A 16,314-nucleotide genomic window follows, 5' to 3' on the forward strand; every position below is an offset into this window, starting at 1 on the left:
TGATACCACACATACACACATATACGTACACATACGCACACACAACCAAACATACATACATACAATTTTCTTCGTCTTCATTAGAAGTACCTTTGCAAATCTGATTTGGTGAGTCAGCCTCGAAATATAACAAAATTGATGTTACATCCGTTGCGTACGGTGATGCAATGATTTATTCCCGTCCATTTCCCTTTCGCACGTTCGCTTGACACGCAAAGTGGCAATAAAGTTCACAATCTACCCTTGAGACATCGTTAAGAATTCACCTAAGCTGACATTTACATTGATTGACATTTACACAGTAGAGACATTCTTTTAAGAGCTTTGCAATTCCCATCCCACCCCAGGTCTTCAAGTCTCTCTGCTAAAAAAATATCGGTTGACCCGGAGAAGACAAAAAGTAAAACAAACCCCGGACATTTCTGCCCAGACGAAGATTTCTACTACCAGTTTCCATGCAAAGCTCACTTAACTGCGCCATTCGTCTTGAAACCTCACTTCCACGTTTGTGTCTTAAACTAAAATTGCCCAAATCTTCACATAGGCTAGTTTGCACAAAAGACACGCTGCTAAGAGCTTTTCAAAGCTGACACCTGTCAAAGTTCAAGTCCTATACGAACTGTTTTGTTTTGAAATTGAAATTGGCTAAAACTTGACCATAGCTGATTTATACAAGGAGGAAAACTAAGAGCTTTTCAAAGCTAACCTAACCCAGGTTCATACAAGGTCCTGATTCCTTGCTAAAGCATTTCTGCTTCAAATGGAAAATTGGTTAAAAGACATATGGTTCAAATCCGACAGGACACGTACCAGAGAGCTAAAGATACCCACGAGGATTCCTTAATAGCCACCTTAGACCAGGAGGTATCCTTAGGCCCTAATATTTCCGTCTTAGAAGAGTGCACATGCGTCTTGAAGATGACACCCGGCGGGTTAAGATTTCTTTTTCAAGTCTCCCTTCTGGAGCAAGGAGATAACAAGAAATTCCCTTTGAACATGTTGAAAGTCGTTTCCGTGTCACGTTCAAGTTCATCAGCGGGTGAAGAATGCGTGAAGATCGGACGTGACTTGGTTCTAAAATTTCGGTCTGTTCAATCTTTAAAACTACAGTGGAAGCCGCTTAATTGCACACCCAATTTGCCAGGGAATACCGTGCAATTATCCGGCGTGTGCGATAATGCGAAGTTACCCAGTTGGACCGCACCGCCACGGGATTTTGGGATTCCGTGCAATTGACCGAAGTGTGCATTTATCCGACGTGCAATTGACTGGTTTCCACTGTATTTCGTATTCTTCTGCAAACCTTTTGTTTGGATAGTTCTGGAAAGTTCTGGATAAAAAGTTCAGATTTAACTCAGTGTATCTAAAAACACACGGACAAGCATTCTTTTCCAAAGCTTATAAAGTGTAAACTGATTTGTCGATGTAGGTTAGACATCCAGGTAATAAGATACCCCAAAAAGTAATTACTCAAGCAACTGGATATGGTTTGGAAACGGTCAGACGTTTCAGCTACCATCAAATAGTTTTCGTCAGTGACATTAATTAATATTGTAAAATGATTCGTTTCAAATGATAAGTTGATCACAGTAATGTCTTGATAAAATACGTTTTTCCCTAAGATTCAGTAGCAAATACAAAACCTAAAATTGCCATTATCAGTTAAGTTTATATATATGATATATATTGTGATTAGTATGATTGGTTTTAAAAATGTTAACAAAAGGCATATGAACTCCAATGAACTTTTAGAAAGATTATTGACTCATGATTAATCTCACAAACTGATTTATTACAAGCGAACCTTTTCGCAGCTGGCAGCTGAATTGTCTGGTGTATACAAAGCACACGGCTATTAAAGATTGATAACACTACAATCAATAATTCATAGAATCTCACAGTCTGGACACACCCTTTATTCAGTACATGTATAGTGGACACACCCCTCAATCCATAGACACCCCCCCCCACACACACACTAAGTGTAGCGTTTTACGATACAAAAGTATTACAATTTCAATTTCTCATCCACTCTTCTCTCCTATGATTAAGTTTAGAATTTGTACAATTTCGGTGTAGTTCGTCGCTTAATGTTGGACATAAATTGGAAAATTATACCTATCGAAAATGCCAAGCATGTATTACGCATTTCCCTCCTCAATACAACAGTGCCATTTTCAGTATCGTCAGCATGCAGAGCATGTATGCCGATAGCGTTGCCTACCTTGCAGATATATATTGATCAAAGGAACATGCAATGCTCTAACCCATAACCTATAACGAATGTAAGGTGTAATTGAAAAAGGCGGCGGCTATGGTTTAAGAAAGGCGCTTAGAGAATACCGCATTGCGGGCAAGCCATAATTTGCGTCCCTGTGTGTAGACATCGCCGGCTTAGGCTATGTGTGAACTACCCATGTGTTTTATTGTATGTGGCTTCTGTGAAAGTCTCCCATAATCTTACAAATGGGTTCCAATATCATATATTTTCCAACAAGCTAATTAAGGAAACTAAGATAAAAAGCACGTAGTACAGGGATGCAAACGCTGTACCAAACCTTTTTTTCGTGGTCTAGTCAAATTATAGCGTTCCGTTTTTAGTTTGAAGTGGAGCTGCAATAAACAAAAAAGTTGCTAGGGGGTGACCTATTTTTCTGTAAAACGGGTCTTTTGAAATTACCACACACAGTTAAGATCTACCCAAATAGAATAAAAGATAATCCTCTTTATAAACCAATTAACTAATCAACGTTTCAACTAACAAATTGTCAACCGTCTGTGACTCATTGCCTTCTTAATAGCGAGGTAAAAGGGTTACATGCTACAATGATTTTCCCTCTAATCCAATACACCACGCTCTGACACCCATACAGTGCGTGTTACGCCGAAGTTAACACAGTTAGTGCAATGGTTAAGACTGACAGAGGATGGTCTTCAGCGAAAATAGGAGGAAATTGGCAGTAACGGCTAAGAATGAGTTATTCAGGAGATGAGGAAGTAAGCTTTGCCAAAACATTTGTGTAGGCAAAGCCAAAATTCGCAGCATTTCCTCTAGCTTGCCGTCCAAACACACATATGGAGCCATGTGGTTTAACTTTTATATATTTTACTATTGTTAGTTCTATTTCAAAGCTGTAAGTTGCAAAAAAAAACCCCAACAACATAGGAATATGTCACAATCTAGGCAAAATCCGTCCATTTAATTCTTTTTAATGATATTTTCTTTGATTCCCAATAATATCACAATGGAATGAACTCTCGCGAGATCTCCACTCGCGTGAGTTCATGACATGTGATATAACTCCCTCTATTCACAAGTGAATCATGAGCCGCACGAACAGGACGTTGCCAAGCAGAGCTCCTGTAGCGCTGTACCAGCCATGTGCAAGCCGGTGACATCTTTAACTTCGGGGAACGTATACCTTGCTGGCATCAAAGGACTGAGTAGTTTCCCATGGCGTTAGTATCACTAACCTAGAAGGTACGCAGTATTGCCTTGCTGCCTTATGGCGTGTTCTGGAATTTTGTTTGGTGGTCTGTTTTTCCCGCGCTTTGGCGGGACAGTGTTTCTCAGAGACGTTTTGCTGTCTGAATTTTGTTCCATTATTCTGTCAATTTGTTTGCTCACCCTTCCTAGGGCGTGCAGCTTGTGCTTTTAGAGCATATTCGAGTTTTCAAATGCATCAAATGTTCTTTCTGATGCTTGTGTCATTTTTGTGTGGAATTTGCATCTGAATGTGGATCGCACGTGTTCGGGTGCGCAGGTGAGATTGATTCAACTTAGCATGGTTAACTTGGCTTCGGATGCATTTTGATTTCCTTCTTTTCTCACATGAGTTAGGTATTCAGACACGGCTGTATCACCACCAGGACTGCCGTATTCCTTGTCTTCCCGCCCAAGGAGGCTAATGGAGCAGAACAGCACTGGGCTGATCACCGTGGGCCTGGAGGAGCACCTGACATTCCTCTCCTGACGACAGTAGTGGTTAAACTTATTACTGACACCGCTGTGGGTGAGGGTAAGCCATTTTTGGAAACTTTGGGCAGTGGTCAAAGTGGGTGTCAGAGTTTTCTGTGTGTGTCGAAGCGCCATGTTTCGGGAAGAGTTGCCTGATTGGGCTGCTCTCGTTTTGGCAGTGTTGTTTGTCTGTTTTACCGTACAATTTGCCATGTTTTTCTGTGCTAGGCCAGCAGTTCTGCAATCTGTGGAGCAGTCAACAGCCCGGAAAATGGTTGGACCAGGCTCGAAGACTTCAATACTCGGGCAGCTGTCAACAATTTGCAGCAGCGATCCCAAGTTGACTGTGACATCCTTTCTGAAAGTGTTTGCTTTTGCACTTCAGATTGTCGGACAGCCTGTACGCTGGTAAGAGGTCTTTTAACCGTCGTGATGTTTCTGTCTTTCAATAATTTTTGCCGCGATGACGTAACAGGTGATGTGCCCTTCTTCGAGTTTACCAGGAGATTCTTCTGTCAGGCTGATCGGCGGGGCGCAGTTCAGCACTAACCCGGCGTTCTCTCCTCCCCAGCTCCTGTCAGGCTGACTGGCGGGGCGCAGTTCGGCACTAACCCGGCGTTCTTTCCTCCCTGCCTCCTGTCAGACTGGTCGGCGGGACGCAGTTCGGAATGGTTCGCAGTTCGGCACTACCCCGGCGTTCTCTCCTTCCCAGCTCCTGTCAGGCTGATCGACGGCGCGCAGTTCGACATTAACCCGGCGTTCTTTCCTCCCTGCCTCCTGTCAGACTGGTCGGCGGGACGCAGTTCGGAATGGGTCGCAGTTCGGCATTAACCCGGCGTTCTCTCCTCCCCAGCTCCTGTCAGGCTGCTCAGCGGGACGCAGTTGTCTGATTTCTTAGTACCGAGGACGTAATTTTTGTGGGGTAACTTTAGGTTTTGCCTCTGTATGACTGAGGATCGTCGATCAATTTAAAGTTTTAATTGTTTGGAATTCGCTGTCGGACAGCGGCACCGTCGGACGATGTAATACAGTAATTGTTGTATGTTGTATTTGCTGTCGGACAGCAGCACCGTCGGACGGTGTGGCACAGTAATTGTTGTATGTTGTATTTGCTGTCGGACAGCGGCACCGTCGAACGGTGTGGTATAGTACATTGTATATTGTATTCGCTGTCGGACAGCGGCACCGTCGGACGGTGTGGTTCAGTACATTGTTGTATATTGTATTCGCTGTCGGACAGCGGCACTGTCGGACGGTGTGGTACACTACATTGTTGTATATTGTATTCGCTGTCGGACAGCGGCACCGTCGGACGGTGTGGTACAGTGTGGTACAGTACATTGTTGTATATTGTATTCGCTGTCGGACAGCGGGACCGTCGGACGGTGGGGTACAGTACATTGTTGTATATTGTATTCGCTGTCGGACAGCGGGACCCTCGGATGGTGGGGTATAGGACATTGTTGTATATTGTATTCACTGTCGGACAGCGGCACCGTCGGACGGTGTGGTACACTACATTGTTGTATATTGTATTCGCTGTCGGACAGCGGCACCGTCGGACGGTGGGGTACAGTACATTGTTGTATATTGTATTTGCTATCGGACAGCGTGACCGCCGGACGGTGTGGTACAGTATATGGCTGTATGTTGTATTCGCTGTCGGACAGCGGCACCGTTGGATGTAGTACTTTGTTGTATATTGTATTTGCTGTTGGACAGCGTGACCGTCGGAGGTGGTACGGTACATGGTTGTATGTTGTATTCGCTGTTGGACAGCGGCACCGTCGGACGGTGTGGTACAGTACATTGTTGTATGTCGAACAGTTCTATTTGCCGTTGGACAGCGGCACCGTTAGACGGTGTGGTACGTTGTTGTTAACTTGTATGTTGTATTTGCCGTAGGACAGCGGCACCGTTGGACGGTGTGGTACAGTACAATGTTGTATGTTGTATTTGCTGGTGGACAGCGGACACCGTCGGACGGTGTAGTACAATACATGGTTGTATGTTGTATTCGCTGTTGGACAGCGGCACCGTCGGACGGTGTGGTGTGATTGTTGGACAATCATGTCGAGAATTCGTTGTTGGACAGCGGGGTAGGTCAGACGGTATGTATAGTGGATTTTCGCTGTAGGGCAACGGGCGCCGGTGGACGGTAATCGTAACTTTGTTTGATTATATTTGAGTCGATGTTTCATTTGATCGGACGACAGGTTGTTGGACAACCTCAGATTTTGTTTGGTTTGTTGCATGGTTGGTGGACAAACCCAGGCAGGTAACAAGACCGTAGTACAGTGAAGACCTACTTTGTGGGACAGTTCAGACGTAATGGTCAAAGGAATGGAGGACACAACAACCATCGGTTAATTTATGCGGCGGGAACAATGGAACTTTGTTTTGTCAGAATTAGAGTTAGGCCTTGGACGACATGCTGTTTTCGTTAAGGCCTTCAGTGTCTGCACGGTAATGTTGGAGGGTGATTTTTACGGTTAACTGAACCGTTCTTTGCGTTTCTTGTTAGGCAAGCTTTGAATAAAGACAAAGATCATGACGTGTTTCTTGTGTCACATTCCTTCCTATCAATGTATTTTCGGTGTTCCTGTTTATTGGCTACCTTTAGCTGGCCTAGTTCTCACTCGTGGACCGTGTTCAGCTCCCTTAAGCTGTTGCCACCCATACTGGCTTCGGCCTGGTGGTCCGGGAAGCGAGTGGGGCCTGTCCAGACTGAAATACATAGAACTGTGCGTAAAGGTCGACAGTTTACAGGTTTGACACTGGGCAAGCATTGTGGTGATGGCTTTCTCTGCAGCTGGAGTATTGTTCTTGTACATGCAGAGAAATCAATGTTTGATTTCCAACACGACAGAAGATGAGTTGGAATACTTTCAACCTGGGAGAGGTTGGTCTAAGGTAACTTTTGAGGGTTCCCTATCGGACTGGTCGTCGACCATTCCACTGAGTTCGGATTTGGACAGGTCCCACTCGAGTCGGACCTCAGGCGCTCAGGGATAAATCCGCATTCTTGAGGAACACCTAAAGACGAGTAATGACTGTTACTGTGATAGACTTACACCCAGCTTGTTGAGAACAGCAAGCATGCGCAGCAGACCGTAGGGGACGCTGCTGTGTTGTCAAGGTGGCTTAAGGTCAATGTATACGTAGAGGGTTTTGTACGGAAAGGCACAGAGATGAGGGAGTAAATATAAAGGATTGGGGAAGGGAATGAAGACAATTAGGATTGGGAAAAGGGAATGGAGAAGAATAAGGATTGGGAGAGGATTAAATAAAGGGAAAGGCAGGAACTTAAATTAGGGGAATAATGGCACTCGGGAGAAGCGGGTGCCGAGGTCTTCTCACCCAGTCCTTAACTCTCCACTGAGGCAACGTGAGTGGGAATATATTATGATTCCCAATAATATCACAATGGAATGAACTCTCGCGAGATCTCCACTCGCGTGAGTTCATGACATGTGATATAACTCCCTCTATTCACAAGTGAATCATGAGCCGGACGGGAGGGACACAGCCTAGCAAGAGTATACTAGTCTACAATCCACGGTCACGAAGGCACTGTATGTTTCCAGTGTAGCCGCTTTTCACCAGAGAGACATCTCCGATCTGTGTGGATTATCCAAAGCGCCGAAGTTATACCCAACTGTATAGTTTGGTATATACAGTCAAGGATTGCTAGGCAGGGTTTTACATCATGGTTAGCATCTGCAATACTTTCCTGTTTAGGCATGCTTAACTATCACCGAAGTAGTGGGTAGTATCTTTTATCGCCGACAATCATATGTATGCGCCCCTAAGAGTGTATTGCTCCTTCTCATGTGGTACAGCAGTCGGAATAAAACCTATAGTATCAGTCATTTGGTACTTTGCGCAATAGTTGCCATACATTGTAGCATGTACAATTGTCGTGCAATAAAGTTCTGTTCAACTGTAGATGTCTTTTCTGTGTGATATCTGAACAACAGAACAGAACACAACACATCAAGTTTCTGAGCAATGTCTCTTCTTTTCTGCTAAGGAGGATATCATTAGATGAAAATTTAAAGGGGAGCACGGGAAAGAAGTTGTCAGAAATTTTCAGCCCGCCCACCCACCCACCCACCCACCCTGATTTGATTTAAGGGTAAGCATGGAATCTCGGATATCCACGGTGCCTCGGTCTTCTCACCCAGTCCTTAACTCTCCACTGAGGCAACGTGAGTGGGAATATATTATAATTCTTTGAAGTGTTACTTAGGGCCCCTTGCAGCTTCATTTCAAATTGCAGCTTTTACCTCTTATGTTGTAAAATCTTTAAGACTTTCTGGCTGCTAGGGAGATAAACTTTGCCTTTGGAAGGCCAAGGGCGCGCTGAAAACTTGAAGTACTTGAAGCCCTCCCATAATACCAGCTTCCCAGTGTTGAAAGGCACAGACGTCAACCCAGGTCAGAATTCACAACCACGACTTACAAGAGACGATCTATTTTTAGTCACCGCTCGAAGTTTATCTTTGACGTGTTTGCTCGATTGCGCAACGCCCTGAAGAACCGTTCAGCATGGTTAGCTAGCGGGAAGTTGACACAAGTAAAGCCCTTATCGCATATTTGTGTCGCCATGACTCAGAAAGGAGGCCCCGGTGTACGTGAAAACCTGCACGTAGGCCACTTCCGCCTCGACCAATCACAGCGCGGAGCGTTCTCGCCGTTTTTCTGGGGACCTGTGACGTCACTGTGACGTAGCCTGGTTTCTGGGACGGTAGCGAATCGCTTGGCGTTCAGCTGCGTCTAAGAAATACTCAAGACGGTCTTGCCAAGTAGATTCTTGTTGAAGTTAAGGAGATAGGTTGACGCTGGAACATTTCAACTCTCAAGTTGTCAAGTTGTGTGGGAAATACATGTTCTAAAATTCAATATTTCACTCCAAGCTATTTTGACAACTTTTGGTCAGTATGTTAAAGGGCGACTCAATGATAAAGCCGGTCCCTCCAAATATGGTCTAGAAATTTCGAGACATTTGAAGAAGAAAAAAATACTACAACTATTAACTTAAAAGTTATAAATGTATAAATAGAATATATATTTCACACGTTTGTTAACTGGAATAGACCGGTTTATAGCTAATAGTCACCTGACGTGGAAAAATACCAGACTAATTGTGAGTGTCGTCAAGTGTCTCTAGCAACCACGCCATATATGGGCATGCGATCCCGTCAGGCCGTGTCGCACGTAAGCAGTAGTAAGAAGGTCATTTCAATTATGGGCACGCTAGGGGTGGATTTAGAAATTGAGCTTGTGAAACTTGCTAAGTTGACAAATTGTAAAATGATTTTAAAATGATTATCTGTAGAAATACTTTTAGATCGATGTAAGCCATACCAAATGAGCTATCTAATGCAAAAGCAAGGAAGAGTTGTTTGCCCGAAGTCGACCTTGATTTCGCCGGCTCCCCCATGCCTAAATGGGACGGTCCGTTTTGTTGTGTTTTACGTGTTGTAGTAAGTTCCGTATCCGACATGGGTAGCCCACGTGGGTCTACTCACCCTCTGACGTAAAACGCCGGTTACACGTTTGAATCTCACCCGCCGGTATAAATACAACCCACACACGCCCGTACCGGCACAAACTCAGAGATATCTACTACTTCCACCGTCTCAAGAAGCGTCAAGTTTTCTTAAACCAGGAACCATGAGGGTCAGTCGCGCACTCCTTCAACAAGCCGCCAAGATGTATCTTGGTGGTCCCGACAGTTTCTTCAAATACGCCGGCAGCTCAGTCCTTAAAGACCCATCGGTAAGATTACTTTCTCTTTCTTATGATATTTCTTTATACTCTAACAGGTATCTGACACGTACTGTAAGAAGCATGCGACTTACACCTCACTACTTAACCCGGACCCCGTTCTACAAATTTGCCTTCGGTTCGGTCAAAACTGGGAAGGAGGTAAGTGTATAGGTACGGATATGCATGGCGTAAAGCCGGTGCATTGTATCTCTAGGAGTGTACACGAGTCAGCCGGTAGTCGCAAACCCCTCATTAAAATTGTGGATTCTTGAAAATTATATATTGCTTTACCTGGCCCTAGTATCTACTTTTGACTACTAGTAATTCTAATGTTGAATTTTAAGTGGTCGCACGTTTTTTTCCGGAAGTTTTGGTCGGTTGTTATTAGGGATTGACAAATAGTACTAGTGTACGGAAAAAAAACGTCGTCTTTAATATTCAGCTTTGAATCATTTCAATATAATAATTGTAGGTTTTACTTTTAAGAAGTTGTGAATTTTACAGGGCGTGTTAGACGGTTAAGAATTGCTGGATACGACACGGCTGAAAGTTGCGCAACCCCCTTAGTAGAATCCTTTGTTTGAACTGTAACGATTTTGCCGGGTCATGGCCAATACGTGAACAGGATTTAAAATCTCTAGTCTTTGAATAAATGAAGGTAAATTCTACTTTGACATTATTTCAAAGAGAATTTTAACGGTAAATTTTACTTTGACATTATTTCAAAGAGAATTATAACGGAACCAGTGCTATGTTTATTCAGGCCTGGTTTACCGGTAAATATAATACTGCATTGGTTTTGAATAGGGAAGTGGCGACCGTCGCGGTCGTTGCTCAAATACAGAAGTGCTACGTTAAAAAACTAGTTGATGTTCAACGTGAAAGCGGTAAAAAGCAAACAGCTTAGTCAATGCTCAGATTCACAAATGTATAAGGATATTTGTGGAAGAAACAATTTTTGAGCAGCTAGCAGTGCAATTTGAAAAATATCGTCATAATCTAAACACTAGCCGTAACAGAAAAAGATTCTGTTACTGAACTATGAAAATTTTGTAGACATTTGTCCAACGACATGTTGAAGTCAGACTAGGACTGGTGTTCCATTGTTCATGTGACATGTGCATGGCCACCCAGAACAGCGTATTTCCTGTAGCTCAAGTTCTATTCGTGGAATTTGCTATGATGTCATGTTGGCCGAACAGGAAGTCTATGAGGAAGTTCAAGTCCATTTTTCCTCCTATCTTACGAGACTGCGCAAGTGGCTAAAAAAGCATATCAAAAGGAGCGAAACAGGTGAATAATTAGTTAGCTGGTTGACGTGGTGTTATTTCCCCCATGCAATTTTTTTCACAGTATGTGACAAATTTGGTCTTATTTTTCTACCCGCCAAATTTGTCTGATAGAGATAGACAGGGCCGGTGCTGTAGTTGTTTTTTCTAGGGTGCTTATTTGACAATGGTTGCTCAAAAGGCGAATGGCGCCGGTTTTATTTATACACGTGAAATTTGCAGTGGCGGGACACACGTTGGTCACGTACGCACAGAGCTAGTGCGCAGGCGCATCTCAAGATGGATGACGTATTCAGGCCACCCAGTGCGCAAGCGTGTCCTTAGATCTGTGCCGAAATTCGATACTCGGAATTCATTTTAATTTGAGCTTACAGGTTTTCTTCCCTATTGGGATCCATTTCTTTTGTCGCGACCAAATTTGATAGTACATTTTTTCGTCAATTCAGAAATAAAAAAAAAATGCTTCGTCACACTTGTGCAACAGCCGTTATACCTACGTGACTACATTTTGCCCCACCCATAATTATTCTATTTTAAAACCCAGACAAGACCAGCCGGTGCCAGGTGTTCAACGATAAATACCCATTTTCATTTTTATGAATATGTAAAACCCCGGCTTTTCGGTTTACTAAAGGTTGCCATTTATTGATTTTTTTCCGGCGCGAACAAAAGCTTTGTCCCAGAAAGCAAGCCAAACCCGGTCGTAAAAAAAGACTTCTGTCTTCACAGCTGATTTCTTCTTGTTTCAAAATAGAACAGAGTCAAGCAGTTCCTCCCAATGCCTATTATTTCAGATGAATGGCCGATTTTAAACAGTGATTAATAAAAAACCGTTGGGGGTTTGGAAATGGAACAATGGGAAAATGATTTATGAAAACATTACAAATGTAGGACATTTCGAAAATTTGTAACAAAAGTTTAATTTTCAACCCGGTGAACGTAATATGCAGACGCAGACTGAAACATAGAATTTCACTGATGAATTTGGTATTTTGGAGTTAAAGTCTAGGCGGAAAACAGAGCCTCTGATTTTTAACGACATTTTAACATTATCAGAGAACTCAAGTTTACATTGTGAGCATTATGTCTTGGTCTTGGACACTAGCCATTGGCGAAATTCTGCCCATATGTAGTGTTATTTATGATCAGATAGCCCCGCCAATCAAGTAACATTGGAACAGTTTTATGCAACAGTAGAGCCCTTGTCATAGTACTAGTGTCTTCGTTGTGAAAACTTGGACACCAGCCACAAAATAGACTGGCTGCATTTAGCTACATGTATATCTCAAATACAGCATTGTGTTAACCCCGAAATATGCAACACAATCACTCCTCTGTTCATTGCAGCTACTCAAAGTATTGAACCACATTTTTACACCCTCTTTGTCATTTTAAATCCACCCCACAGTGATTTGGAAGCTATTCACAAAAGTACAACTGCATTTGGCAGTGTCCCACATACTCCCACTGTTGTGTTAACCCGCGGCATAGTTCACTGATGGCCTGCCTACTATGCCCCTCCCACCCTAGTTACATCCTTGTTGACCGTTTTGACCTTGACTCGCCCTACAACTCGTAAAACAACACGTAAATCCTTTAAGTCGCTGCCATATTTGTCTTTAACGTTCCACGGATTCTTGGGGGGTAAACCGTTTCTTCTGTCTGACGCCGAGACAAGGACACCGGAAATTTAGCCTCGATATTCAGACCTTTCCGCAAGGATGTTCCTTTCTGCGTCTTGTATATGCGCTTTTGAAATACCTAAAATATTTTCAACCCTACCCCGCGGCTAAAGTGTAAGTTTAGTAGGATTTACGCCTGGTGGCACGTAATTTGAATTTCTCGTGCCTACCACGTTGCATTTCCATCACTCGGCGACATTCAAATTATTGCCATGCATATCCTATTACATCTATTAGACAATACCGCCTACGTTAACTAGATATATATTGTGAATTACATTCTATCATATATTACAGAGAGTCACACAACTTAGCAACGTTGATTATAGAAATCTGTAGTGTGAAAATTCTGATGTGTATTGTTCCTGTCGTTGCTAGGTGTGGCCCCTGGTGACTATCGTGACCGGTGTTGGGTGTATGGCGGTCAGCGCTCTGACGTACACAGCCATCACAAAAACTGATGTTGTGTAAGTATCCCTACATCGTTTTACGTCTAGAAAGGGATTAAAGAAAATAATTAAGGGAATCAGAAAATACTTTTGTTACATAGAGTTCGTATAATATGTTTACAACTACTAGCTAGTAGCTAGATTTATGGTGAGGTCCCCATGCAATTTTTCTATCTTGGAAATAAAAAAGTATGTTTTCATGATTTTGAAAACTTTTTTCTGATGTTGCTTTTGTTTTGTAATTTTCAATACAACTCAACAAATTTAAGATATATGCAGTATACCTTATATCAGACATATAGTATCACTATATACCCACGATGCTTATACTTATCCTGCGTTTTTTATCTTCACAGTTTCGACAAGAAGACAAAGCCTTGGCTGAATGTGCCTTTGGACAGACCTACGCAAAAGGTGTGTAGACTTTTAAACTACTCTTTCCATTATGTGAACAGAATAGCTGTATTCTTTATTGGATAATTTCGAAATCTACCTTTTGATTGAAATATCATTTCTCTGGTGTGGTTTGACAAAGGAAGTCGCAAATGACTTTTGTACTTTTCAATGAAACCACAGGTTCCTTTGACATAGTAGATTACAACTATTTATGACTTTAATGGTGAATAAAGTATAGTTTACTTTCGTTCTTCGTGACAATTTTCTTGTTTCATTTATAATCTTATAATCTAAACTCTTTTCATTTTGTTTCCAGTTGGTCACAATTAACCAGACCTACAAGGACATCCCCCAGCTGAAGGTCATGAGCGAGATCCGCGAAATGGAGAAGCAGCAATAACACCCCCTGCACCTCCTCTGAAATCCGCCAGGAGGCGTAGTAAATGGCAGCTGACCGAGGCGACTAGAAGTTCATTGGGGCCACGCTGCTATAACGTATTTAGCTCAAAGTACATGCTGTCGTATATTTGCCTCAGAAAAGATAGACAAACTCTTAGACCACAGAGTTTAGAGGACCAAAACTTTTCCGGATTGAAAAATCTACCAGCAACTCTTTATGTCCAAACCAAAAATCGGCAAAAAGATTGAAATTTTAGTTCCGTCCACATAGATATCCATTGCACGTGTTGCTATATGAGCTGAGAAGAGAAAACCTTCTAGTAGACTTATCAGTATTTTAAGGATTTGACAACTGTATACAGAAGTTCTGACTATGAGAGTGTCTTTTGGAAGATGTGCCTTAACTTGGCACCATGCCTTAACTTGGCACCATACATGTTGCGTTTCTCTTGTTCATAGCGACACCCTGTAGCAATAATTGTGACACGGTAACTAATTTATTGTCACTGAAAATATTTATGACACGTGCAAAACTGTCAATTGTTGCATTTGTTGAATTTCAGGGACACAATATAGCAAATATGAATGATGAGAAATGAGAAAATTATTGGTATTTCACGAGCACGTACTTGACACTTGAATCAGGAAAAGGGTTTTGATGTGTGTTATGATATATATATATATATATATATTGTCTGTCAATGAAAACAATAAACAAATAATAGAGTATTTATGGTGAGCTCTATGTAAGCAAATGATGCTGAGCAATCCTGTATGTGTGAGGTGACTTCACAATAGATCTATTGTTTGAAAGAAACTGGTTTATTAATCTTTGTAAACTAAGTCGAACAGGAAGTGACAGTTAGGAATTGTCATACTTCGTCGAAACAAAAATAATAAGAAATAGAGTGAAAGTAATTTTACCAGTTACTTCTGAAGAAGTCATAACAGATTTCTTTATGATTCTTACCAGCCTAACAGGTGATACTGGTTCCAGTTACCACGTTAACATTGGTTTGAAAAATAAACAGCCTTGGACGTTGCTGTAAGACTAATCAGTTTGACGGAATAGCCAATCAGAACCACATCTGTAGTACCTTTCCTGGTCAAAGATACTTTACCTTACCCAGAGATGACATTCTGCTAGGAGCTTTCCATAGCCTGATTCTAATGGTCCTAATGCGGTCAGATACCTGGTCCCCAGTGTAAGGCCATGTTGATTTGATTATATGGATGACATCTTTTGGGAACCAAAAAAAGTGATGCGAGCGTGCGAATAAAAAGGTTGACAAAAAGTGCTTTTATTATAAAATCTAAGTGGTCAGGGAAGTTGAACAAATGACAGATATACCAAACAATGGATTATTGATAAATTCGTTCCTATTCTTACGCATATTCTTTGACATTAGGACATTCTATGACATTCGTATACATTTTCTGATATTTGCTTTCGCAATACACACAAATATATTTGCTTATTTTGAAGCTGCTTTGCACGATTTACGGTATGGCAGTTGAAAACTTTTCATTTTTGGAATCGGTCAAAAATTGATGCGCACGCGGATGACATCCATATAATCAAATCAACATGGCCTATAACTGGAAAGAGAGTCCAAAAACTCCTTGGGGCTTTCTACTGCATTACTATAGAAGATGTTTGGAAGCCATTACGTCCAAGAAGAGTGGCCATGCTTCATATGCACCCTGGGGTCAAGCCTTTCCGTTCTGGTCTGTCTAAAGTGGTCAGGGAATACCAGGGTACCCTTTGAAGTCTGGCCAAAATGACCAACAGATAAGAGACTTTCCTTTTAGAGCCGAAAGTCACTTTCATGCTACATTTACGCTCGCCGGTTGCCCTTTATGTGGTGTTTTTATTACAAAGTGGAAACCGCGCGTGAATTGTTAATGGACATCCAAGCAGACGTTTGAAGGGCTTTTTTGCAAAATGATTCCTCCAATTATATCCCTACTTAAGAAACCATTTTATTCTGAATTAAGGCATAATATTTTTCTCAGATGTTGCTCTTAGAAATACTCAAAACGAGGTTTTTTACTACCCTTTACAACGCATTGCTAAATCAAAATCAAATATAATGGCTGCCACATGATATATTTTCCCGTTTTGATACTTTGTCATGTTCACCATCTGCGCAGAAAAAAATCAGGCGCAAATTGATGAGTTCCCTGATGTCATGCATAGAATTTACTTGCTGTGACCTAAGCTTATTACCCGTTGACGGTTGGGTATGAAATATAAGCGTTATTATATCCATTACTTCGTCTCCAAACCGTATAAAATGTCGCGTATTTGACGACATAATCAAAGCTAAATGCGATATCTAATCTCAAGTGACGAAACTAACAAC

The 16,314-nt window shown here is 42.1% G+C and overlaps 1 protein-coding gene across 2 annotated transcripts in view; it reads left to right on the top strand.

Moving 5' to 3' along the window:
- LOC118410893 (normal mucosa of esophagus-specific gene 1 protein-like) overlaps window positions 1-14,174 on the top strand; it is a 26,891-nt gene extending 12,717 nt beyond the window's left edge. Inside the window, exons 2-5 of one of the 2 annotated variants that reach the window (XM_035812779.1) lie at window positions 9,790-9,892; window positions 13,083-13,171; window positions 13,510-13,567; window positions 13,866-14,089. In XM_035812779.1, the coding sequence (XP_035668672.1) occupies window positions 9,815-9,892; window positions 13,083-13,171; window positions 13,510-13,567; window positions 13,866-13,949 (309 nt within the window). In that variant the 5' untranslated portion in view covers window positions 9,790-9,814 and the 3' untranslated portion in view covers window positions 13,950-14,089. Of the gene's footprint in view, window positions 1-9,502; window positions 9,743-9,789; window positions 9,893-13,082; window positions 13,172-13,509; window positions 13,568-13,865 lie in introns of those variants that run through there. The other variant, XM_035812778.1, reaches the window with a different exon arrangement.
- Window positions 14,175-16,314: the final 2,140 nt, after the last annotated feature.

The sequence above is a fragment of the Branchiostoma floridae genome, chromosome 3, assembly GCF_000003815.2.
Source record: "Branchiostoma floridae strain S238N-H82 chromosome 3, Bfl_VNyyK, whole genome shotgun sequence".
NCBI lineage: Eukaryota > Metazoa > Chordata > Leptocardii > Amphioxiformes > Branchiostomatidae > Branchiostoma > Branchiostoma floridae.